At 32.0% G+C, this 26,478-nt stretch overlaps 2 protein-coding genes across 5 annotated transcripts; both read left to right on the top strand.

The window, feature by feature from the left end:
- Window positions 1–14,544: 14,544 nt before the first annotated feature.
- On the top strand, window positions 14,545–16,245 carry LOC126678131 (F-box/kelch-repeat protein At1g57790-like). Its single transcript, XM_050373012.2, has one exon. The coding sequence runs from the start codon at window positions 14,689–14,691 to the stop codon at window positions 15,796–15,798; it is 1,110 nt and encodes a 369-aa protein (XP_050228969.1). The 5' UTR covers window positions 14,545–14,688; the 3' UTR covers window positions 15,799–16,245.
- Window positions 16,246–18,044: 1,799 nt separating this feature from the next.
- Window positions 18,045–26,457, top strand: LOC126677556 (uncharacterized). Of its 4 annotated transcripts, none has more exons than XM_050372233.1 (15): window positions 18,045–18,192; window positions 18,657–18,868; window positions 22,001–22,130; window positions 22,236–22,363; window positions 22,465–22,585; window positions 22,809–22,890; window positions 22,965–23,035; window positions 23,771–23,812; window positions 24,404–24,528; window positions 24,666–24,759; window positions 24,940–25,024; window positions 25,108–25,283; window positions 25,395–25,500; window positions 25,940–26,026; window positions 26,153–26,457. In XM_050372233.1, exons 3-15 carry the CDS (start codon window positions 22,009–22,011, stop codon window positions 26,237–26,239), a joined length of 1,326 nt encoding a protein of 441 aa, XP_050228190.1. In that variant the 5' UTR covers window positions 18,045–18,192; window positions 18,657–18,868; window positions 22,001–22,008; the 3' UTR covers window positions 26,240–26,457. The 4 variants fall into 4 exon arrangements, with proteins under 4 accessions (XP_050228190.1, XP_050228188.1, XP_050228191.1 ...); XM_050372231.1 differs by having other exon boundaries at window positions 21,063–22,130; XM_050372234.1 differs by lacking the exons at window positions 18,045–18,192; window positions 18,657–18,868 and adding an exon at window positions 20,667–20,775 and having other exon boundaries at window positions 21,063–22,130.
- The last annotated feature ends 21 nt before the right edge of the window (window positions 26,458–26,478 follow it).

Here is a 26,478-nt window from a genome sequence, read left to right as displayed (position 1 = left end):
TAATGTAAACTCAATTGAGATTGAGATAAGGTACACTGACAGTGAAGGTGTCAGTAGTAGACATAATTATAAGAGTGCAAACGAGTATTGCACGAAGAGAGATAGAGAAGTATAATAAAAATATGTTTCACACGTTTGTAAAACGTGGACACGAGAGAGGTTATGATACAACCTACCGTGAAGGTATCATAAGTCAAATCCGATAAGTGGATTTGCAAAATGTAGTATGAGTACTACTAGTTCTAATGTGGATATGAAGTGAGTAAACACTTTAGTTATTCTTATGAGATATATAAGAACAAGGAGTTAAGGTACTCCTAGATTATTTCTCAAAGTGGTGTTAATGGACAATGAGTTTCTGTGACTAATAAAGAAAGGAAACGCAACAATGTGTGCGACTAGTGTTGTAAATTTTGAGAGAACGTCAGAATTAAGTTAAGATTTTCAAATGTAAGTGACAATTTGGAAACACTAGAATCTTAGATGATATCTAGTTAATTTGAGAAAGATTCAAGTGGTTAACAAGTGGAAGTAACATGTATGGTTAAAGAAATTATAAATTTCTTGAGATTCACAGAATACTGTGAACATTGCTTGCAAGATTTTCAATAATCTTTGCCTTAGCAATGAAATTCAATCAAGAAAGTGTAAAAGTTGATTTGGCAAATCAACGCAAGGTAGGATGTGGAGATTTAGAAGGAATGATTGACTATAAATAGTGCAAGCATTAGCACTATTCATAAAATATTGAAAGAGCCAAGTAGAGATATGTTATGATATAACATGATTGAGATAAAAGAAAATGTTCCTCGATGGCCGAGAAAGCACGAGATAAATTGTCAATGCATGAATTAGAGATTGACAATAGCTATAGTCGTATTGAAATTCGAAAGACTGTAGTAGTGTGATACGAAGTGCAAACTATTTACAAGAATAAGAGATATTGTAATAGGAGTCAAGAGGCACTGCTTGTATTATACAAGGAGTAAGTTGCCTACGAATCAAAAGTCAGAAAAGTTAGAATTATGATATAAGAAAATCAGATAAGGATCCTACAACCTAACTGTATAGAGAATAGTTGTTGAATTGTGAATCAGAATAGCTGATAGGTGTAGAATTACACCTATTATGCGGGTCTATTTTGATGTAATTATGCCATGTTTAGTGTCCATTTAAGTGGCTTTATTGCTCATTTTCATGTCGAAGTGTTTCAGGTACATATTGACGAGAATCCGGCAATTTGGAGCGTAATTGGAGCAATCAAGACTAGAGGAAGCAGAAGTGATCAAGTCAGAGCTTGTTTCTATCGACACTCCCTCAGAAACCTCCTCAGAAACGTCTGTCTCGATCGAGACAGGTCTGTTTCGATAGAAACAGGCATTTTTCATTTCTGCACTATTTGTTTTCTGGTTCACTGTTTCTAACTTGTTAGCAAAAATACTAACTTGTAATAATCCGGAAGTACGGAATCGATCCCACGAAGACAAGAGGTTTAAAGTGAACGAACACGGATTTTAAAATTCAATTCGGAAAGCAACAAGTAAATTGATTTGAAGTAATAACTTCGGGACTTTAAAATCAATAAAATCAACAATTAACTACTAAGCAAGCAATTAAATCGTTACTTAAATTAAACAATTAACTAGGCAATCGCTAATTAACACAAGATTTAATCAATAGAGAGAAACGCTTAGAGGTTGCTAATTAGGGTTGAAACGTTCTAGCTAACCGGGGTTGATTTAGTATTTGGTTCGGGTCAAGTTTTTCTAAAATGCCTAATCCGCTCTTTCGAGTCCGCAATTAGAGCTAATTGTAATTTAATTAATACACCGAAATCTAAATCGCTCTCGCGTAATTAGATTTCGATTATATCAATTGAATCCAATCGCGAAGCTAACCTATAACCAATTAAGTCCTAAACCGCTCTCGCGTGATTAAGCCCTAATTAAATGATTTGCTAATTCCGGGTTATTAAATGACTCTCGCCTAATTAATTACCCTTTTGACCTAGGATTAGGAGATCAATCTATCCTAGGCATAACGCACACAAATCACTACAAACCCTTATACCCAAACAAACCCTAATCAACTAATCACAATCAACCTTCATTAACAACCCCTAAACAAGGGGTTTAACTACTAATCACAAACATATTAACAATAACTAATAAGTAAGAAATAAGAATAAACATAGTGTAGAGATTAATTACCTTGTAATAATTGAAGACCCAAAGCATAAAAGAGATAATGAAGACAATAATAAGGAACCAATAATCTTCTATTAATAATAATAATCTTCAATTCATAACAAAAACTCAAAATATCACTAAGAACAAGTGTAATTCAAAAAGCTGAGAATAGTAAGTGAAATGGGGGCTACAAATCTAAAATTGAGTGCATAACCCTAAAAATAGAAAAGAAGGGATCCTTTTATAGTTCAAGGACAAAAAGGGAATAAAAATACACTATATGTCAAGTCTAAATGAGGTAGCCAATCAAAATAGATCACAAAATTGTCCACATGTGCCTTTTTAGCTCCAAATCACGTATCTTCATTAATGAGCTGTTTCTATCGAAATGAAATGGTTTCTATAGAAACAGGCTTAGGTGAAAAGCTCACTGAATGCATTTCTGACATGGTTTCTGAGGAGATCTCGATAGAAACCAATCTGTCTCGATCGAGACAGACGTTTCTGAGGAGGTTTCTGAGGGAGTTTTGATAGAAACAAGCTCTGACTTGATCACTTCTGCTTCCTCTAGTCTTGATTGCTCCAATTACGCTCCAAATTGCCGGATTCTCGTCAATATGTACCTGAAACACTTCGACATGAAAATGAGCAATAAAGCCACTTAAATGGACACTAAACATGGCATAATTACATCAAAATAGACCCGCATAATAGGTGTAATTCTACACCTATCAATAGCGCAGTGAAAGTGTGGAGGTTTGCAGAAATTATATGCATACTACACTACTGTGCTAACGATCATTCCAAGTATGATCTAGTGTTAGACGAAAGGTATTAAACCTTAGAATTCTATTGGCTCAGCCAAGTATGAGACCAATATGAAATAATTAACTCAAAGAGAGTATAAGTTAGAAGTACACAATTAGAGTATGTGATGAGTATTGATACGCAAAGAAAAGTTTGTGATTTCAGTATTATTGATAAAATACTAAAACAAAACGGTAGATTGTGTGAACCAGACATGTATAGTCTGAGTATCACTATAAAATGTTTTGTTTTAGTACCACAAATAGGTACTATGACATCATAGAAGTGTATCGATAGAACGATAAAAAAATAGGATAATAGTAAAGTGTCCAAAGGATTAGTTAGTTAAACTGGAATGCCAGTAACTATACTGAGTTTGGCAACTATTGCCAGAACTAGAATGGAAATGAAAGAAGATGACAAAGGGGTTGTAGTCAAAATACCTAAGCATTAGGAAATTTTTGACTCAGTATAAGTGGTTATGGACGATATGATAAAGATTATACGTTCCATACTCTCAAGACTTTACGTACAACAGCGAGTTGATGCGGGTTTAAACGATAATGATGAAGTCTATGAATGACTAAAACTTGTGAGAAGTTTTAGATCAACGATTTGAAGATAGTATCGTTTGTTGTCCATAAGTAACAAACGACTTAAAAGGGTAAACCCCGTAGTAAGATTATACACGTCCCAAATGTATAAAAGACTATGGAGTTAAGGTTAACCTAACCGATAATAAAAGATCATAGAATAATGCTATGAGAAAGCATTATGAGATCAAAACAGTTGATCTCCTTTGTGTTAAGAGAAGTGAAAGAAAGAGAGATTATAGAATACACAAATTGTGTAAATATATACAATGAAATAGTGTGAGAAGACACACTTTGTCGATGGATGAACTAGGGTTGTAATAAGCGTTCGTGTACACTTGTAGAATGAAGGTTGTTAGGGTTAACTTAAGACCTTCGCCTTAGAAACAAACTTATACTACGTAAAGTATAAGGATCGAGGTGTAAAAGATATTAAGGGTTAATAAAGTTATGTGGCTAAGATTTTAAATTCAAGGAGGAATTTTTATAAGAAGGGGAGAATGTAATACCCGTATTTGTATAAGCCACGTGTAAAGATTTTATTAGCCGGGAATTCGTAAATTAAATTAAATTTTATTTAATTATATTCCTGAAGGTATATCGTAATAATAAGAGTTTAAAATTTAAATCGGGAATTTAAATTTTAATAAAGAGATATGAACGGTACTAATAGAACAGAAAATATGATTGGACGTTGTATATAAAAATATATTGATAATAAGTATATCAATATACCACTCTAATTGGAGAGTTCATTATTTCGAATAAAACCTCGAAGTTAAAATGTCGAAACTCAGAAGTTTCGACAAGTAAATAAAACAAATAAATTAAGATATATATATATAAGAATTAAAAAAATAAAAAAAAATAAAAAAAGAAAGATTAAGAAGGATAAGAAGAAATGGTGAGGCGGTGAGAAGTAGGAATCAAGTAAAGAAAAAAGGTCATTTTCATCCTTAAACTTTATTTTAATTACTTTCCAATCTATTAACTAATAAATATTATTAGTTAGTTCAAATTAATGTAAAATAATTTATACGTCCCGAGCGAATAATTTTGATATTATTATTCGCGAAATAATTTGACGAAGCTACCGTCAAATTTTTATGAAATTTGGACGTAATAATTTTATTTAAGAGGGACTGATTCGGACCTAATAAATCTTCCGGAATTTATTAAAAATAAAATATAAGACGGAATCGAATAAAAATTATATTTTTATTCGTTTTATATTCTATTAGATTTTTAGATAAAGTTTCACAAATTTATAAACTTGTTTTATAATTAGGTACGGACGATAATTAGAAATTTGGATTAAAGTACAAGGAATCAAATTAACTTTTAGCCAATTATATATATATATATATATTATATATATATATATATATACATCTCACTTGATTTTGGAAGCACAGAAACTCATTTCTTCAAATTTGAATGAAAAAGTGAGCTGCTTCCTTTGTCCAGTGCACGGCAAACTTAGATCTAAATAGTTTTCGATCCGTTTTACGATTTCGACTTCGATTTTTTTGATAATCCGCACATATTTGAGGTAATAATCGTTAATTTGAATTCGATTATTGTTAATTTGGATTATAATAAATATTATATCGTCGACCGTATCGAATTCGTATCGGTTTAAAGTTTAAATTGCGGATTTGAGTTATATTAGATGTCATTGTGATGTTCAGATTGAAATTCGAGTTTAGAAATAGGTCGGTGAGGTCCGGAACGGGAGTTCTGTGGCTGTACGCACAATAGCTAAACTGTGCGAACGCACAATAGACTGTGCGGATGCATAGTGGGTTAGCCGAGCGGACTAATTTGGACATTTTACAGAAAATGGTTCGATTCGATCCGGTTTGATTAAATGAGTTCGATCCAATTGGTTCGATTCAATTGGTTTGATTCTATCCCTGTCATTCTAATCGATCCGAAAAGGATTTACGTGGACTATTAAAAAATGGATTATGATGTTTATAAGATTTTAAAGAATTTAGACGTTTGAGGATAGTCGGGTTATTAAAACGATGTAATGTTTTAATAAAGCCCTACATTAATTAAAGTGATTAATGTTAAAAAAAAGATTATAAGTTCATACCAAGAGTGGTATTATATATTGAACGAGAAGTTCAATATTGAGATTAATTATTTAAAGTCTATTGTTTTACGATAGGATTAAGGTTAGAAATTCGAAGTCTAAGTGTATATTGACGTTTGAATTCAGCTAGATGCGACGAGTGTCGATCTGCAAAGTCAGAATACCAGGGTGTTTGACTAGTGGGCTAACAGGAGCATACGCTTTTGGAGAGACACCGATTTTGTGAGTTTATATAAGTTTACTTTTAAAGTATTTACTCAAGAAATTATCTTATATGCTTTATGTTTGATTTGCATGTTTGCAATGCGAAATCTCTATATGAATTGCATATACGTATGATTTGAAACCAGTATTGATCTGATGGAACGTGCTACCTATTGAGCGGCAATAGGACTGCGTGATCACCAGTTTTGATTTGATACAGTTGTGAATACGAATTTCGAAGTTGGATATACGAATGCGATACGAGAGTGAACTCGGTTAGAGTAACTTGAGCCCCGTATCTAGTAGGTTGGACCTACCAGTGGGTTGGACCTAGGGGTGAGCATCGGTCGGTTCGGTTGGAAATTTTTCGGTTTTTTCGGTTTTCGGTTTGGAAAATTCCCAAACCGAACCGAACCGAACTTTTAGTTTGGAGGTGAAAAAACCGAACCGAACCAAACCCAAAATTTCGGTTCGGTACGGTTCGGTTCGGTTAAAACCGAATTTCACCACTTTTTATTTTATAAAATTTTTTTATATTAAAATTAATTGAAATATTAAATAATTAGAGTATAATAAACTTCCATATATGTTTAAATAACAATTATTAACTTATATATCAACAATAATTAAGATATAAATACAAAAAACAAATAAATATAAGTATATATGTATATTATTTTTAAAAAATATATATATTTTATATTAAAGTTCGGTTAATTTGGTTTTTCGGTCGGTTCGGTTTTCAAAACACTCAAACCAAACCGAACACCGAACACCAAACTTTACCTAGAGTAGAAACCGAACCAAACCGTTTTCACCGAAAAACTGAACCAAACATCAAAATTCGGTTCGGTTCGGTTTTTCGATTTGGTTCGGTTCTTGCTCACCCCTAGTTGGACCCACCATTGAAATTAATAGGATTGTCGCGACTGACGTGGTTGAGTGTGAACACTCCCGGGTCGGACTATTGGATGAGTTTTGATTTGAGAATATATGTTTGGTATGTTCGAGGATTAGGGTTTTAATCGGATCTTGTACTTGGCTATACGTGATTTAAACGCTATTGCATTGTTTTACGTTTTATATGAATACTTATTAGTAAATATATGAACTCACTCAGTATATTCCCATATACTGACCCCTTACAGCTTTCCCTCTCAGGTGAAAGAAGTTTTTGAAGCAGCGGACTTCTATCCTTGTTCCAGAAGTCCGATATTTTGGAGTATGTAGAGAAACAGTATTTTACTTATATATTTAATTCTGATAGTTAAAAGTATGTATACGATATGTTTCATGCACTGTAACCGTTTGGTTGGTGCCGGTTGGCCATGTGTGGCCTGCCATGTTTACAGTATGACACGTGTTTGTGTTTGTCATGCATGACGTATGTGTGTTTGCGAAAAATTATTTATGATTTTAGGCTTGCTACGGGTCTCAGAGCTACCACTCCCATTCCCTAGCGCCGATATCAGCTCGATATTTCGGGTCGTGACAAGTTTGCCGAGCATTTATTTATTAACTAATTATGGAATTTTATAAACTGCTAAAATTAGGTTGGAGTTCTGGTTGCCTCCGAGCAGTGAGTTTCTTGTAGGTTTGTGTGTTTGTATGTTATCTGCAAGGCTAGCTACGGATTTTGGTACTAAATTACGCATACCCTAACGCCGGTCGCGATCCATGAATTTGGGTCGTGACAAGAAGTCAGCCATAAACCTTGGGTGAGCTGCCCCCGAACCACGCTCTATTCACACACCTTTTCTTAATTAACTCTAACAAATTTATCTAACGGCCACAATCATTTATATCAAGTTGATGGCTAGGGATATTATTGAAAGCACTTATCGAAATGTTTAGTTAGAAGAAACATGTAGGTCATAGATTAAATCAGTTATTAAGCCTCGCTAATATTTAAGAAACGTAAATTTGAGAGAGAAAGTAATGGTTCTTGAATTCTTGTTTTTTTATATGTAAGTTCTTGAAATCATGGTTCTAAAATGAATGATCATGAAAAGTCACCTCCCCTACTAGATCAGTCATTTGAACATGCAAACTTCTAACTGGTAAGAATTTTTTTGAGTTTTGTTGTTTTATTTATGTTCATACGTTTGAAAATTTAAAGATTTTAAAGATTTTGGTTACCACTGCCAGATCAGAGCCATAGAATTTTTTGTCCTATTAAATTCTTAAATTTTTTAATTTTTTGTTGTTTTAATTATTATTTTTCTATATTGGTTCTTTAAGATGTTTAATTGTTAATTATTTTAGTTTTTTTAGGCTTGGTACACAGTTGCATTTGTGCTGTATATTTATGATTTTTTTCATAGTGATTTGTTTTTGATTTTTTTTTCATCTACGTAGTGTTATAGATCCATCTCCATCCTCATAAATTTGAACCAAAAGTTTTTGGACTCTCTGATGGACAAAATTGGGGTCCATTTAAAGAAGAAAACTTTTTATTTGTGCCATATATTTTGTTATAAATTCACCTTTTTGATGGACAAAACTTGAAAGCAGAAGACCTTGAATTTTCTGTTGGAGCGAACTGGGATCCATTTGAAGGAGAAGATTTTGCACTGATACACAGTATGAACGGAGCGGGGTTCGGTGGCCGCTCGCCTAAGATTATGGCTGACTTTCGCTGGTTGTTACATTTGTTAGAATGATCAATTTTTTGAGCTTTTTGTTTGTTTTAATCTTTATTATGTGTTAGTTCTTTAATATTTTTAGTTTTCTTGGGCTTCTCAGGTCATAGTTGCATCTGATGGACAAAAGGGAGATCCGTTTGCTGGAGGAAGCTTTGGACTGGTATATGCTTAAGTTTAGTTTATTTGAAATGCAATAATCATATTTGTGATATTAATTGGTTAATATTAAATGTGTTTTACTGGGACTTGCAGACACTACTTTTCCAAGAAGGTCCCCAGCTCGAGAGGCAAGGACGTAGAGGACGAAACAGGAATAAAATTACAATTTTCTACTGCAATTCCTTCTCGTCTGAAATATGATTTCAGTGGAGATGCCCCTGTGCCTGGCTCACAATTTGGGCCAACCAATGCTTGTCTTCCAGAATTCAGGAGTAGAAGAGCAAAGACAAAGACAGACTATTACCGAAGGATCTTCCGTGCCTGCTATTGAGACCAGATAAGACGACAAATTATGAATTGAGGGATTTGAATACCAGTTGACTATATGTGTATGATGAAACGAAGACACTTGTTATTTTGCACGATCCTGTAATGCACATACACTTGCTTAACTACAAGATCAGAAGATATAGTTGTTAAGAGATGCTATAAAAACTTAAGTAATAGATGCAGACAAAACTTGAAAGCAAAAGACCTTGAAATTTCTGTTGGAGCGAACTAGGATCCATTTGAAGGAAAAGATTTTGCAATGGTACACACTTTGAGTGGAGCGAGGTTCGGTGGCCGCTCACCTAGGTTTACGGCTGACTTTTAATCTGCAAATGGTTTGAAAAATGTAGCCGCCACCTAGTTCAACTACGAAATGTCTTTTTTACCGACTGAATAACCTTAATCCTCCGATAATGTCTTCTTTCATCACTTGTTTATTTGCACTACTTAAATTTGTTTAGATATTCTTAGATGGTACTTTAAACCTATTAAATTTGGTTTAATACATTTAGGTCAATCTTTATTATTAATATTTTTATTTTTATTTTTATTTATGTTATATGTTTTATGTTTTGTTATAGATTCACCTCTTTAGTTAACAAAATGTTTAGTTAGAAGAAACATGTAGGTCATAGATTAAATCAATTATTAAGCCTCGCTAATATTTAAGAAAAGTAAATTTGAGAGAAAATGTAATGGTTCTTGAATTCTTGTTTTTTTATATGTAAGTTTTTGAAATCATGGTTCTAAAATGGATGATCATGAAAAGTCACCTCTCCTACTAGATCAGTCATTTGAATATACAAACTTTTAACTGGTAATAATTTTTTTGAGATTTTGTTGTTTTATTTATGTTCATACGTGTGAATTCTTACAGATTTTAAATATTTTGGTTAACATTGCTAGATCAGAGCCACATAATTGTTTGTCCTATTAAGTTCTTAAATTTTTAGATATTTTTGTTGTTTTAATATTTTTGGTGGACAAAACATGAAAATATAAGACTTTGAACTTCATGTGGGAGCAAACTGGGATCCATTTGAATGAGAAAATTGGAACTCGTACAGACTTAACATTGATTTAATTAAAATGTACCAATCATGTATTCAGTATTAATTATTTTTCACTAGGCCTTCCAGACAGTGTTTTTCCATGAAGATGTTGTGTGTGAGAAGAGCGGGGGTTTGGAAGGTGCTTGCCCAGACTTATGGCTGACTTCTTTAACTGGAAATGATTTTTTAAAAATGAAATCGTCATCTAACTTAACTAGAAAATGCCTTTTCTACCGACCGAATAACCTTAGTCGCTTTCGATAATGTCTTTTCTCATCACTTGTTTATTTTCACTACTTGATGTTATTTTAAATACTCTTAGAGAGTACTTTAAACAACTTCACTTTTGTTTAGTTCATTTTAATTTTTGTTGTTAATATTTATATTTTTATTTATGTTATATGTTTTATATTTTGTTATAAATTTATTTTTTTAGTGGACAAAACTTGAAAGCATATGACCTTGAACTTTTTGTTGGACCAAATTGGTATCCATTTGAATGAGAAGATTTTGCACTTTTACACACTTAACTTTGATTTAATTTAAAATGTAACATTCATGTATTCACTATTAATTGTTTTTCACTGGGCCTTTCAGACAATGCTTTTCCATGAAGATGCTATGTGTGAGAGGCGCGGGGGTTTGGAGAGACCGCTCACCCAAACTTACGGCTGACTTCTTAAGCAAAAAATGGTTTGTTTAAAAATAGAGTCGCAGCCTAGTGCCACTAAAAAATGGCTTTTCTACAGACTGGATAACTTTAGTTGTCTCCGGTAATGTCTTCTCTCATCACTTGTTTATTTGCACTACTTGAATTTGTTTTACATACTCTTAGAGGGTACTTTAAACAAATTCTATAATACCCCGTAAATTTAAAGTGTCGGTTTTATTATGCACGCTATATTTTAATTGGAAAAGTAAAATCAAATATTAAATTGGACTGAGAAAGATTTAACAGAATTATAACATCAAATTAAAAATGATACACATTGGAATTGATTTAGGAAATATGAAAAATTATTCGAAAGCCCAAAATATCAGGAAATTGAATTAAAAATATAAATCGCAGAAGGCAAGGATAATTTTTTTTTTTTTTGAGAATCAGATTTGCACTTTATTAGATAATAACTGTTACAAGTTCATTGACTGGAAAAGGAACATTTCCGTCAGACACGCAGCAAGGATAAAATATTTTATTAGTAAGAGATATTCAAAAAAATGAACCAAAAAGTTCAAATAATAATTTTGGAGTTTATTTCAGAAACTGATATCTAAATTCAATTTCCAATTTTAAGTATTAATTAATTGAGTGAATGAGTAAAGGTAAAATTTTGGTAGGACTTATATAGGCTTTTAGCCATTTAGAATATAAAAAAAAGAATTTGGGACTTAAGATCAAGTCAGAGCATCAGCAATTGAAAACCCTAGGTTCATCTTCAACTCAAATCACTCATCCCTTAGCTCAAATTTCTTCGTCAAACTCAAAGAATCGTCAAGTTTCAGCATCGATTTACAATCAGTAAGCTTATATCTTCAATCGGTGAGGAGTGTCGACGGATCAATTGAATCAATCGATGAATTCACGAAGATCTCATCAATTCTGTCAATTGAAATGGCTTGATTTCTATTTGGATTTGAACAGCCTTTTATTCAGATGTTGTTCGATTTTTTAATACCCTCTGTGTATTTGGATTATTTGGCTTGTGATTCTTGTGGAAATTTAATTAATTCTTTATATGGTGATCACATGTGTTATCAAGCAACTAAAATATATATACAGTACTAGCTTTTCGCCACGTGCTACGCACGTGTGTGATAGTTATATAACCCGTTATTTAAATTTAATATTAATTAAAATGTTAAAGGTAATATTTTATTTTTAAATAAACTTTTATAAATTATTTTTATTTAAATTGAAATTATATCACGTTTTTAATATCAATATGACCCGTTATTATAATATTAATTTATTATGATTCACAGTTTATTTAATTTGATTTGGCCGATCACTAAAACTTAAGAATATACCAAAATATAAAAATTATTATCGCTACTCAATTATCATTGATAAATTATTGTACATAAAATAATTGCTACTCAATTATACATGAAATAATTGTGTTTTTATTTTAATTAAAGCTAATATTTTTTATATTTTTTATTGAAATTTAAGAGTTAACTTATAATCTTTAGTCATATTATATTATTTTGTATACATCGTTGATGCATGCATTATAATTTAACATAAATTTACGAATTAGGTAATGAAACCATATAGTACAAATGAATAACATTCTTATATTAACAAAATAAAGATAGCTTTGAGTCTATGTAAACTATTTAATTTATCAGTTTAAATACAACGCCTCCTATTCAAATTAAATTTCTTTTACTTATCGCGTTTTAACTATACAACAATGACTCCTATTAAAATCAAACTTCTTTTCCTTATTGAAGTTAGACTCTTATAATTTGTATTATCCTATTTAAATTATTTTTATTATAATATTTATTTAGTATAATTTTTATTAGAATCAGTCTTGTACATAACTTTGTAATTTTTTAATTGATAAATCTAGCGTTTCGACACGCACTACGCACGTGAAAATGGTTTTCGAGTTCAACGATTCTTGTTTGTTTCACTGTCATCTCTTTTTTTAGCCCGTCGATTCGGTTTTTGAGTTCACTGATTCTTCCTTGTTTTACAGCCACCTCTTTTCCTAGCCTGACGATTCGGTCTCCGAGATCACTGATTCTTACTTGTTTCACAGCTCCCTCTTTCACTTCCCCACCGATTTGTTCTTCGAGTTCACTGATAAAAACCTCTTCCTGCAGCGTGGCAGCGTACCAATATTTTATTCAAATTTTGTCTTTTCCTTTAAAAAAAAATTACATGATACACATAAATATATTTAGTACGTGCCATAGTAATTAAATATATAGAAAATCATTTAAAATAAAATAAAATACATGTCACATATTGATGCAACCGCATTGCAATATCCAAAGATTTTTCCATTTTTGTTCTTCTCACTTTTCCCTTGCCTTCTATTGTGTATATGTATATATCAGAATTAGTAATTTAGGTTACAAAAATAAAATAAAAAAATATTATATTATATATATACGATTGAATCTTCAGCTAATCTCTCAGTGCAATTTCCAAAGATTTCTCCAGCCTCCCACGCCCAATCTCATTTTCTCTCTGCTATATATAATTAAACATTATTATTTTATATTCTAAAAAAAAAATTATCACTTAAGAAAAAAAATCAGAAAAATAGTGGTGTCATTGAATCACAAGACATTTTCAATGAAATTTCAGAAGATAATTTCTCAATTTGATCTTCTTGTTTCTCTATAATTTAATTAATTAATATAATATTTCAGTATGATTAAACTTTAGATTTAGTACATAATTAGATAATTTAACTTTAATCGAAGCCAAGTAAATATCTCTAAATTAAAACAGAATCAAATAGTAAAATATATTATTTAACATAAAAATTACACAAATATAATGTAAAAATAGAAATCATAAAAAAGAATTAGGAAGTCACGAATTAGTCATTAGCCATTACCCCTATAAAAAGAATTTGGAGGGCAAAGGATATGGCTGAATCATAGTCATATATATCAATGTTTTGTCTTCTAATAAAGAAAAAGCAGTACTTTGACCCTCGAAAAAGAATTAAGATAAAAGCATTTATTGGCATATATATATTTATATATATATATATATATATATATATACAAAATTGAAAAAACTTACAGTATAACTACTGAATATATCTTAAGCAAATAATTCTAAACATATAAATATTGTGAAACAAACAATCCTGACTCAACCCAAATATATGCATCAGGTACTATATTATTGTTAAGAATATAACCGGGAGTTAGTTGAAATTAGAAAATAGAAATTGGAATCAAGATGAAGCTAATATTCTATCACTGCCAAACAAATAAATGAAAAAAGTAAAAAAACGCATTAAAATTTACTATATTTGAAAAAAAAATTAAAAAATTAAGGTATTTTTTGAATAGAAATACATTGAAAAATTAAAATGAGAGTTTAATTCCAATAAGGCTTATGCAATATGAAAAAAAAAATTATGTTAATTTATATGATAATTAGGCTTCGATATACACTTCCTAATTTTAATATTATTTTAGATTGATCTAAATTGCATATTAGACTTTATTATATAATATTTTGCTACAAAATTTAATGATTTTTCTATCAAATCCAAGTAATGTATTAAATGTTATGTTGCTTTTACTATTGTGCACAATGAAGAAGTGTAATTAACCCAAAAACTTAAATTATTAGGCTATGAAATATTTTTCTTTTGATGTGAGGTAGGGCCCAGGCACAGCCTGGCCCTACCTTACCTCCGCCTCTGCTATCACTGCCAAACAAATAAATGAAAAAAGTAAAAATAAAGTAACGTGGTACGTATCTATATATCTACTATATTAGGATTACCAAGTCCTTTTTGGATTATACAAACCAACTGCTTAAGGGAAAGAAGTTTTCTTATGCCTATATATAGATGATCAAGGCGCTGCAAGTTTTTCAAGAGAAAAAGAAAAACAAAACTTGTAATGGATGCTAAGAATAATTTTGATGGGTGGAAAGAAGTACCAGCGGAAATTATTTGGTTGATTATGGAGAAATTACACTTGATAGATAATATTCGATTAGCGGCGGTTTGCAAAGATTGGAGACATGCTTGCATGGCTCTGCCCACCAAGCTCAACCACCGTAGCGACGCAGTGCCGTGGATTTTGATGATGAACAGAAGCGTCACCAGCAGCGATGATCATCTCAAGTTCATTCGAGTTTCAACTCCAACGGTGCTCAATATCCCCATTGATAACAGATTCCATCATCAATCTGATACTCCTTTATGCTCTAAAAAGGGGTGGTTACTGGTGGAGAAGGACTTGAATTCTCTGTTTTTACTTAATCCTATTACCAAGGAGAAAATCTCGCTGCCTGAAATCGCCGTACTTAACCGATGTACTTTTTCAGTTGTGGACGGTAGACCCAAATTTGTTCTACTTGCTAATCTGTATCGGAGAGGTGATCAAGAAAAAGTACTTATTCTACGAAGATGGCGTCCGGGAGATAATTCTTGGACAATCATCGGCCACTTTAGCACTAATCTCCACTTCAATAAATCAAGATTGACTCTATGTGTAGCCGGAGAGTCTATATACTGTGTTGATGAAACAGGTTGGGTAATAATATACGATATGAAAAGGATGGATTGGGTGAAAAAGGGTATGGAGATACCATCAAATTATGACGAAAACATCCGCCTTATGACAAAAATTGCAGAATACGATGATAAAGAGATCCGTCGACTGGACATCTCATGTTGTGATTTATTGACAAACGTAACCAAACGAAAGTACATAATGGACTTCACATTGTACAGATTAAACGAGGAGAAGATGCAGTGGGAGATACTGTCCGAGACTGATATTAAGGATACGTCATGGTGCATAGGATGTACTCTCTCCCCCGTTCTGGCTAAAGGGGAACCGCGCATCTACATTGTTAGATATGGTCATTTATATTTTTCCGACATCCGTAAGCCGACTCAAAGGGGTGCTCCTATGCGACACTTGTTCACTCGCCGGAACAACCCTATCCCTCATCATTATTCAGGCTGCAAGAACAACCAACATGTTTGGTTTGACGTTTGACGTGGACTGATTGTTTCTTTCTTTTTATTTTCTTGCATTACTTCACATATTATTAGTTTTGTCTTTCCGACAGCAACTTTGTTGCTTTGATATATATTTATTTTATGAAAGAATAATTTTATATGATTCATTTTTTGCAAATTGATTGATGCAGTTTTAAATTTAACTCTTGTTGGGATAAACGCATATGAATCAGAAAACTGTGAACGCATATATAGTCCAATAAAATCAGCAATATATATAGATCATAATGAAAAAATGCAAACCGGCCAGTTCCTTAACTTGAGATTTTTAATTTTCACAACATGGATCTCCATCCGTTATTAAGATGCAAAACTGAAATTTATGTCCTGGTCATAATTTATTTTTTAGAAGTTGCCCTCTGTTGCTGGTGTATTGAGAGTTGAGGCAAATCCTCAATTATACAGGCTAGTTCAGTTTGCATCTGATAAAAAATAAGACATTATAACGGCCAAGTGAAGGTATACAATTTCCTGCCATTTTAGTGTTTTTGCATATTCATTACTCATATGGCAGAGATTTTACCATCACACCGGCCTTTTGTATCATATTCATCTATTGCTATTTGTTGACAAACATGTCCAAACGAAAGAACATAGTGGACATGAGATTTCATGATTTGCTGAATTGGTAAGATCGTCTATAGCTTATATTTTAGTTATGATTTGCTTTGCTCATGAGATTTCATGATTTGCTGTTTTATGTAGCGTTAGTATTAATTATAAACTTGATTTTTGTTTATTATTGTCAATTCAATTATTAATATAATGTGGCTGCCATTTATCTTTAAATGAGACAATTCACCTGAATTGTTATCTTTTCACTTGCAGAATGTTTTATGTGAATGACACAAGCAATCCAACATTTACGGCAACTAACTAACTATCGTGCTCGCATTATCAGACAAGGGTATAAGCCGGTAAAACTCATTAACGAGTTAGCGCATTCAAGATTGTCTCGAAAGACATAACCTTAATTTTTGAAACTGTTTTTTTGAAATCTAATTTTTGATTTTAATTGCAGTGAACTAACGATTCGAAGGTCTAGTTTGGCTGTTTTATGTACACGAAGAAATTATGTATTTAGTTTGTTAAATGTTAGTTTGGCTGTTTTGTTCGATTAATTAGTTAATATAGCTAAAATTTAGTGAGAAATTTCTTTTTTTTAGATCCTCTCTGTCTAAGAAACTGAAATAAGAGGCAGAGGAAAAAACAAGTAATTGGAAGTTGCTTATGTCTGGCTGTCAAGGATTGAAGACCAAAACCATTAGCTAATCATTCTAATCAACCTTATTAAATGTAAGTTTGTACTGTTATATATTCTCTACAAGAGCACATGGTAAGCACAACACTTTTGCTTGAATTTCTTTTTTCTTTCGCATGTTAATTAAGCTCTCTACTCAATCGTTTTCTTACACGACAAGAAATACTATAATTAGCAGCGATAATTTTACAGCTAAATTAATTTTGCTGCTAAAAAGCATTTTACAGGATCATTTTAGAAAATTGCCGCCATTAGTCAAATTTTATGCAGCAATTTTAGAAATTGCTGCCATAAATCAAGTTTTATAATGCAACATTTTAGAAAGTTGCTGCCAATTAGTCAAGTTTTATACAACATTTTAACAAGTTGCTGCCAATTAGTCAAGTTTTATGCAACAATTTGAAAAGTTGCTATTATTAGTCAAATTTTGTGCAACAATTTAAGAAATTGCTGCCATTAGTAAAGATTTATGCAACAATTTAAAAAGTTACTGCTATTAGTCAAATTTTATACAACAATTTAAGAATTGGTGCCATTAATCAAATTTTATGTAGCAATTCATCAGTCAAGTTTTATAAATATATATTATATCAAACTACGAATATATTAATGTATTTTAATGATTCAATTATGAAACAATTGTTACATGGTTCGGCCATTCAGGTTTCTAAAATATTTTTTCAAATAAAATTATTTTTTTATTTTTAAGCGGATGGATATGCATAATATTTTTTTGATATTTTAAAAATTATATTTTGTTGATTATAGTGACAGAGAAGAAATAATAATTAAATTTATGTTTAATTGTTCCAGGGATTTATTTATTTATTTAGATGTACATATTAGCTTTAATTTTGGTGTCTGTCACAAAGGCCTGTTAATTATAAGATTACTCTTTAAAATTAATTGAATAATAGTAAACAAAACCAAAGCATAAAAGAAAACGGCAAGGCGTTTCAACCATGCCTTGAAGGATTGTTTAGCCTAGTAAGAGAGATTCGTGCCTCTTTCAAATCCATTGATGAAGCTCTGCTAAAACAAGCTCTGTACTCTTTGCCGTTTCCTTCGCTTCTAACTCCAACTTTTCCAAAGCTGCCTCTTCTTCTTCAGGTACGGACTCTGGTTGCTCGTCGGGGCCCCGAGAAGTAGAAGCAGTAGCATCTTTAGTATTATCAACAGCTGCGATTTCTAGGGTTTTTAATCGTGAATTTTCAGTTTCCTACCATGTTTGTTTGCTTTTTTTTCTTTTAATTAGCTCGATTTCTGTTCTGCATTTTAGTTTTTCGTAATATTATGTGTTGACTGCACTTAATTTACTTTGTTACTTTAATTTTGTAGTTCTATCTGTTCTTTATAGATCAACGTATTGATTTTTTCAATAAACTAGAAGATAATCATGTTTAAGCTAGTTTTTAATTGTATTTTAATGTCGTGTTTGTAAATTATTGCTTGCATTGTGATAATCATGTTTAAGCAGTTCAAACCGTTGACGGTGCTTGATTGGGTTGATTGAAGCATATGCTGTTTGTAGTGATTTCCTTTTTTCAGTTACTAAATCTTGAATTTCATTGCAGATATTGCATAGTGGTTCTACATTGGGAAATATATCCATGGGGAATTAAAGTATGTGTTAAAAGAAGTGAAGGATTCAAGGGACCTAGCCGATTTTAATTGATTCTGGAAATCAGAAGTGTATAAAGAAGCGAATCGTGAAGATCCTAAAGCTGTTCTTGACAGTTGTTGCTGGTCTCGTCGGGATCTTGCGTCAATTAGGCGATCTCGCTGAGTATGTTTCATGTTTTTCTTCTTCATTTAATTAGTTTTAATTGAACTTAATTAGGACTAACATTAAGTTGTTCAAGATCTTTTAATGTATTTTATTTCGTTAATAGGTTGGTTAGTTTAAATTGAAGTTTGCTAGTTAATTCTAAGTGAAGCTTGCTAGTTTAAGCTGTTGAAGTGAAGCGGGTACATTGAGAGTTTTCTTGAGTGCAAACATTATTGGTGCATCTTCACTTGGGTTTGCTTAAGAATTAACAGTTTGCAAAAGTAAAGAAAAGCCCGGATAGAAAAATGAGTAAGGTTTGAAGTTTATGTGAAATAAACTGTGTTCTCCATTTTCAGAGAGAATTCAGAGTTTTTTTTAGAATGTGTATGTTATAGGTTAGTTAAAGAGAGATATGAGTAAGTAGCAATAAATGACTGGATGAGCACCAACAGGAATCTGATTCTATTTTAGACTTTAATTAGAACACCAACAAGAATCTATTTTAGACTTTAATTGGAACACCAACAGGAATCTGATTCTATCGGATGAATGCTTGGTTTCTTGTTGTAGATTTTGGCTGAGAGAAGTCAAGAATAAGCCATTTTTTAAAGGAATGTGTTGATGTTTAAGGAGCCAGATTATTGTCTACTGCTCTGCTGCTTTATATCTGTATGTATACTGTAATATAGTTAGTAATCTCTTCAATACTTAAATGACCCATTGCGGAAATTTCAAGAGTTTTTATTTAGAGATTTTACTTTTTTTTGTTGTATCTTCTATTATTACTGTAGATGTTTTTTGGTTGCCGAGAAAATTTCAGTGAAAAATGAAAATAAAAGAAAAAATCATGTATTTAGTTTGTTAAATGTTTGGTTTAGCTGTTTTGTTAGCTTGACTGGATTGGTTAGTTAGTAGTTTGACAAGTACAATATCGATAAGTAATTTTTTAAGCTTAGTTGATATAGTTTAGTGTTTTTTTTTCCCTGTTTATTTTGTCAAAGAATTTTTGAAATAAGGGAATGACGAGATTGGCATTTTTGTTCTCAATTTTTTTTGGTGCTGATTTGGATTGATAAACTGATATACTCTCTGTCTATGTGTGTTTGGTTGATGAGAATATAGAGTTATCATCTGTTTCATCTCGAATTTGAATACAACATAATACAATACAAATTTTGAACAGTAAGTTTTGATTGGAAATAATTAATTAATAAGTTAATAAGATGAATAAAAGAACAAATGAGAAATGATTAGTTGCCTAATTACCTACTAAACATCACTTGACTCAAAAGTATTGGTAGTAGGGACAATAGCAGCAGCAGAATGATACCCATTAGCCACACCACACATTCGATTAATTATTCTTTTATGCTAATATTTAAATTGACAAATAGCAATCTTACTTTACTATTTAAGTATATTATACATATCCATTATCAAGTCAAACTAGATTTAGACCTGAAATTGTCATGTGGTATTTGTTTGATTCTTGATGTTGTCAGTGGATCAAGAGAGCTCATCAATCTTGTCCCACTCCTAGTTGAGTATTTTATTAATTACAATGAAAAGGGTCAAACAAACAAATTAATCATTTTTTTTTAAATAAGTTAAATTTTGTCGGTTCGATTAAACCAAAGTTTCCAACAATATAATATCAATCAAACTAAATTAAACTCCAAATTTTAGTTCAATTTAATAAGTTTTATTCTGTCGATTTTAACTCGAATTTTAGTTCGGTTGAAGACATTGAGTATGTTATAACGTATGTAGAAGAATACGATCTCATATTTGTCTTGTTGATTTTGTTGACTAAGTACAAACAAAGAGGACTGAGAGACTCAAAACAGCTATATATCAGACAATTTGGTGTTATAGAGTTATTATCTTAGCTTTGATCAGTATTAGAAGGAGCTTCATAACTTGAGGTATTTATAATATGCTTTTTAGTATTTCAGTTTTTCTTATTTTTATTCCATTGTTGCATAGACATTATCACTTATATGTTTGGTGCAATAACCTAAATAGGCGTGGTATATGATGATATTGATGAAATTATGATTTTTGTCTGATTTTATTGATTGGAGTTATGTTCAGGAGCTTATTTGTTTTTATATGTTTGGTGCAATAACATGTGTAATATTTATTGCAAATCCAGCAATAACCTTATTGGTGTAGTAACATGTATAATTTTCACGTTGGCACATATTTACAGATTATGAGTATGAATCGAGAATGGATGTATGTTGGATATCAAGGAGGATATTTGCATCCACGGTTTATAGTAGGGGTGGAGAAATTTGTGGAATTTTCAAAACAACATCCTGATTGCATGAATGGGGAGAAAATAAGATGTCCATGTGATAAAAAATATTTAGAAACAAGGGTTATCTTGAGGAGGATACAGTGAAGTATCATCTTGGAAAGTACGGATTCATGAAAAACTACTATTGCTGGTATTGTCATAGAGAGACATTTGCACCCACTCAAACTGAAACAAATAATCATGGTGATTTCTTCAAATCAATGATGCAAGATGTTATTGGTCCTTCTGAAGTTCCCCATTCAACAGAAGAGAGTCCAAATTTAGAAGCCCAGCGTTTGTATGACATGCTTCGGGCATCTGAACAAGAGTTGTTGATTCAATCTGAATTTTACTGCATATTTGCAAATCATTTTCATATTATATTAATATTACAATAACCCAAACATCCAAGTATAGACATATAGAAATTATTATTATTACAAGTCATCATATATTTATATGTGAAATTCATCTTATTTTTAGTACTCAGGAGAATAGCATATTTGTTCAGGGACTGAATGTAACAATTATCCTAAACTTAACGGGCCAAAGTATGAATAAACGTTGTGGGCCAAAAAAGGCCTTGTGATAAGGTCTGTTTTGAGCAGCGATACGGGCTTGGGACAAATTTAAATGTTTCGATTGTAACGTCGTCGTTTCACAAACCTACAAAACGATTAAACCCTCAAAATTTGGGGTTTATGGCTTATTGATTTGAAAGCGCAAATATGTCCATTTACTTGCTGTTGCAGAACCCTAGCTTAATTTTCCAGTAACGGAGTGTAATAACTCTCTGTTGATTATTTCTGCTGTACTAATATTTGTTCTTTTCTAACTAATTTATAAAGGCCAAATCATGTCCCAAATTATTGAATCTAATTCAATTCAAAACCCTAGAGTGACATGGGAAGGTTGCAACGTCTTGCTCGACATCAACGACGGCGACCGTCTAGTTTTTGCCCGTCTCACTCCAGGCTCGTGAGTTCATTGTCTCTAATTTTTGTGCATAACACATTTTAGACTCAATTTGATAATTTGGAGTGACTTAATTATAGATTAATTAATGCTTGATGAAATTCGCAGGACTTTGAAAATTGGCAATAAAAACTACTCTTTGCGGCCGTTGATAGGCTGTCCGTTTGGTTCTTTGTTTCAAATTGATAACGGAAATGAAGGTCCTTATTTATCTCGGTTTGTTCCCGCTGCAGAAGGTTTGAATTTCAGCTTTTAATTAGTAATGTTGTTGCTCGCTTAATTGTGTTTCTCGGTGCCCTAATTTCAACAATGTATTGTTTTTGTTCTTTGTTATTAGGTAATAATATTGAAGAAAATGACAACTGTGAAATAAGTGAGGAATTGAGAGACAATCGAGCTTTAATTGATAATAATAAAGCTCAAAGTCTAACCGGTGAAGTCATAGATGAAATGCGGAGGTGAGGATAGATGAATATCTTTTACCACTTTGGCACTTTGTATTTTGCCTAATGTTTTCTAGGAGCTTTTTCTATTCATAAACATTTTCTTTAATCAGTACTAGTAAGTTGTTTTACTTTTTAAGATGTTCTTAAAGAAAGGTAGTAAGCTATTATGCATGGTAACGTGCAATTTATTTTACTCTTTAAGATAATCTTGAACACCGTGGCTCTATTGACGCAGACATGGCGCAAAAGGTGATGAAATAATTGAAGCTCTCATTGCTAATAGCTCAACATTTGAGAAGAAAACATTGTTTTCACAAGTGAGTTTGTGGGTGGTTGTGATATTTTGACGTGTTTTATTTTGAAGATTAGCTGATGCTTAATGTTTTTGCAGGAGAAATATAGGGTTAAAAAACAAAAAAAGTATGCACCTAGAGTACTTCTACGGCGACCATTTACTCGAAGGTATGCCCCTACTTCAGCTGCAGTGATATTGTTTTGAAACATAGAGTAAAGTTCAATTGATTTAATTTTCTTGAATTACTTTTAAGTTGAACACTGTTTTATATTATGATGATAAGCCCTAATTTTTTTTCATGTTCTATTGTAATTTGAATTTTGGCATTCATCTCATAATTTTTCAGAAAAATAACATTTTTTTTTTGTATAGTCTAAATGTATTAACATGGAAAACTTAATATAACACATACATGTCAATTTTTGTTTTTTTAGAAAAGTATTGGTTCTTGTCCTTTTATTGGTTAATCCCACAAAGTTCATGCAGAGAGGGATTTAGCGTAGCACTTTCTGCAGTTGAGACCTTTTGAATTATTTGATTCTTGTTCATGTCAGAGGTATTAGTAAGCTATTAAAGGATGGATTGTAGATCTCATGGGCATTGCAGGCTTGATTTTTTTTATTCATATTATTTTGATTGCATCTAAGGTTGTTAGTAGCTATGGGAAACGCAAGCTGGATTCATTTATAAAGATATTATAGGTACAAGGTATATTAGGGAAGCCTAAATTCACCACTAAAAAGATGTAAACTCAAAATTTGATGAATGCTTTTCGGAATAGCTTTGTAATATTTATAGAAATACAAACAAGTGAGTTAAGATATTTCTATTTTGTTGGTATCTATTATCATATTCACCTGATATATTAATTCTAACCTAATTTCTTTTTTTACTTATCTCAGCATATGTGAAGCTTACTTCAAAAAATATCCTACAAGAATTGGGTAAGTTTATATATGCACCTTGTGAATGATGTTTGTATATCTTGGTGATTATAATTCTTGGGCTGTTATTTCTGGAATTTCAAAATTTTCTGTTCTGGAAACCCAATTGCACAAACGACCTATTCAGCTTGTTTTATCGAACTACCAAATGAAAACAAGAGAAAATATTATCCCCCTCTTTTGCTTACCCTTTTTGTGTTTAACTGTGGATGTCTTGAGAAGTCAATTCCTCTACTCTCTAGGGAAAAAAGGGGTTTTTATGAAGTTGCACAAATTTTACTGTTTGCTCAGTGAATATTTGATGTTAACTTTGACTTTCTGATCTGCTAAGTGTTATCTTGTAAATAGTCCTTGCTGATTTTTTGAATCTTCGCCATGAGATTAAGAATAATAGACCAAACGTTTTAACTAGTCCATAATTTATCTATCTTAACTTCAGTTTATAGGAACCTTTGAATGTGCTTTACATTAACAAATAGGATAAGGTGCTCATTCTCCGATAGATGATATGATGCGAAATAGTTAGCTGCGTGGTTTTGAGTTTTTACATTTATATTCTCCTGAAGCATTGACTTCCTTGCGCTGTTACAGATTCATGCGAGTAGACACGTTGTCTCTATTACTGTCGATGGCAAATGTTACTGCAAACTCCGATATTCTTGTAGCTGATATGGTTGGTGGCCTGCTTACTGGTGCTGTAGCTGAGCGTTTAGGAGGTTTGTCTAAAAGCACCTTTCGTATTTAATAGTAGTTGTTATGTGAAGCTTCTAAATAGATTTGTGCTGCCATCCTTAAATGGTTACAGTATAATGATATATCCTTAGATGGTTGCTGTATATTGTGTGTTTAATAGGTACTGGCTATGTATGCAATGCATTTATTGGAGCTACCCCATATTCCACCGAGATAGTGAGAATGTTCAACTTCAATAGTGACACTTGTAGAAGGTATATCTCCTTTGTTTTTATCATATGCACAAGTGATGAAACTTTAACTACTCGTAGATTTACTTTTCATATTTTGATTTTTTTATGGCTTTATTGTATGATAACATGAATTGTCACCTTTCTATGAGGTTGTGTGAAAATAAGTAGTATTAATTTCTTTTCTGATATTTTCTTGTTCAGGATTGTGTGCGCCTCTTTGAATGACCTCGGTGAAACTTCTAAACAAATTGGTGTGCATGAAGATACCCCAAGTGTGGGGTCAAATGTAATTTGATAGTTCTCTTTTCTGCTTGTATTAGTTTTATTTTTCTATGGTCTCATAAATGTTTTCGAACATAATGCGTTCAGGATCAAACTTCATCAATCAGTATTGTAGAAATTCCAGAGCCATACGAGAATCAGGTTGCAGCTGTAGATCACAATGGTACTGTTTCTCCCATGAACAAAATTAACAAAGCCTCCAAACCTGGAGAGAGGGCATCAGAAGAAACATTGAAATTGTGGAAGGAAAATGGATTTTCAAGGTTGCTAGACATGAATAATTGGTGTTCTAATAATATACACTTTTCTGTTTGTTTCAGACGCTCTTTATACATTGATTAAAATCAGTAACTTTAGCTTTGAACTGCTTGCAGCCTAATTATCGCAGCTCCAGATCTGGACCCATGGAGATTGGTCAAAGATATGCTGCCTCTTCTATCATATTCAGCCCCATTTGCTATATACCACCAGTATCTTCAGGTGACATTTAAAATTACGAGTAATAATTGGGGTATGCTTCTGCATTCCTTTCTCTCTTTCTCTGGCTGTTAATTTAACCATATTTTCTATTAGCAGTTCAGCTGTTTTTTTTTATTTGTCCATACTTTTTGAGAGTCGGAGGTAATAGTATATGTGTTTCACGGTGATACAATTACCCAATGGAACTATTTTCCTGAGAAAACCGAATTAAACATGCCTAAACATCATATGGGCTTAGGTATGGTGGAAACCGCACCGTAATCAATTGTGCTTGGTAGAAAATAAAAGAAAGGTTCAGTTTGCGTTTACTTGCAGTTTTGCTGGTTAACATCATTTAAATATTTTTGCGTTTATTATGTTGTTACTTGAGAAAAGAGTTTGTTGTTGCAATAAGCTTATTGCATAGCAGGGATCATTAACTCCATCCTTATTATTGCAGCCTCTTGCAACTTGCATGCACAATCTACAGCTTGAGAAAATGGCAATTGGCTTACAAATTTCAGAACCATGGTTACGTGAATATCAGGTTTAGGTCTATTCATCGAAAAGCAGTGTTTTATCCTTTCAATGATCCCAGAAATTGGAATTTAGATGTCATGAGGCTGTATGTTTTGTGGTTTGTTCTGATTTTGGTAATATTTAAATCATGCAGGTTCTACCTTCGAGATCTCATCCATGCATGCAGATGAGTTCATTTGGAGGTTACATTTTGAGTGGGACAAGAATATTTAGCAGCTAGTTGCAGCTTTATGAAATAAGAATCCGTTGATTCTGCAAAGAAAAGCAATGGGACACCTTGTGTACACTAGGCAGTTCATCATGCAACAATTTTGTGTTTGGGTTGATAGATAGAATGTTGTTTTGCAAAAATATTTATATTGTTTTCCTTATTTTCTACAATTTTAAAAAATTATATTGATTTAAAATTTATAAAATCAACAAGAGCTTAAAACATAACTTGACTCTAATATCGATTTA

Source organism: Mercurialis annua, linkage group LG4 (genome assembly GCF_937616625.2).
Source record: "Mercurialis annua linkage group LG4, ddMerAnnu1.2, whole genome shotgun sequence".
NCBI classification, from domain to species: domain Eukaryota; kingdom Viridiplantae; phylum Streptophyta; class Magnoliopsida; order Malpighiales; family Euphorbiaceae; genus Mercurialis; species Mercurialis annua.
This window is presented reverse-complemented; position numbering and strand designations above follow the sequence as displayed.

Bases quoted from the DNA above. Each gene is read 5' to 3' on its own strand.
- LOC126677556 (XM_050372233.1), top strand. From the start codon at position 22,009: ATGTCCCAAATTATTGAATCTAATTCAATTCAAAACCCTAGAGTGACA. The intron at 22,891-22,964 runs GTGAGTTTGTGG...ATGTTTTTGCAG, and splicing joins AGAAAACATTGTTTTCACAA to GAGAAATATAGGGTTAAAAA. The intron at 25,501-25,939 runs GTGACATTTAAA...TTATTATTGCAG, and splicing joins TATACCACCAGTATCTTCAG to CCTCTTGCAACTTGCATGCA.
- LOC126678131 (XM_050373012.2), top strand. From the start codon at position 14,689: ATGGATGCTAAGAATAATTTTGATGGGTGGAAAGAAGTACCAGCGGAA.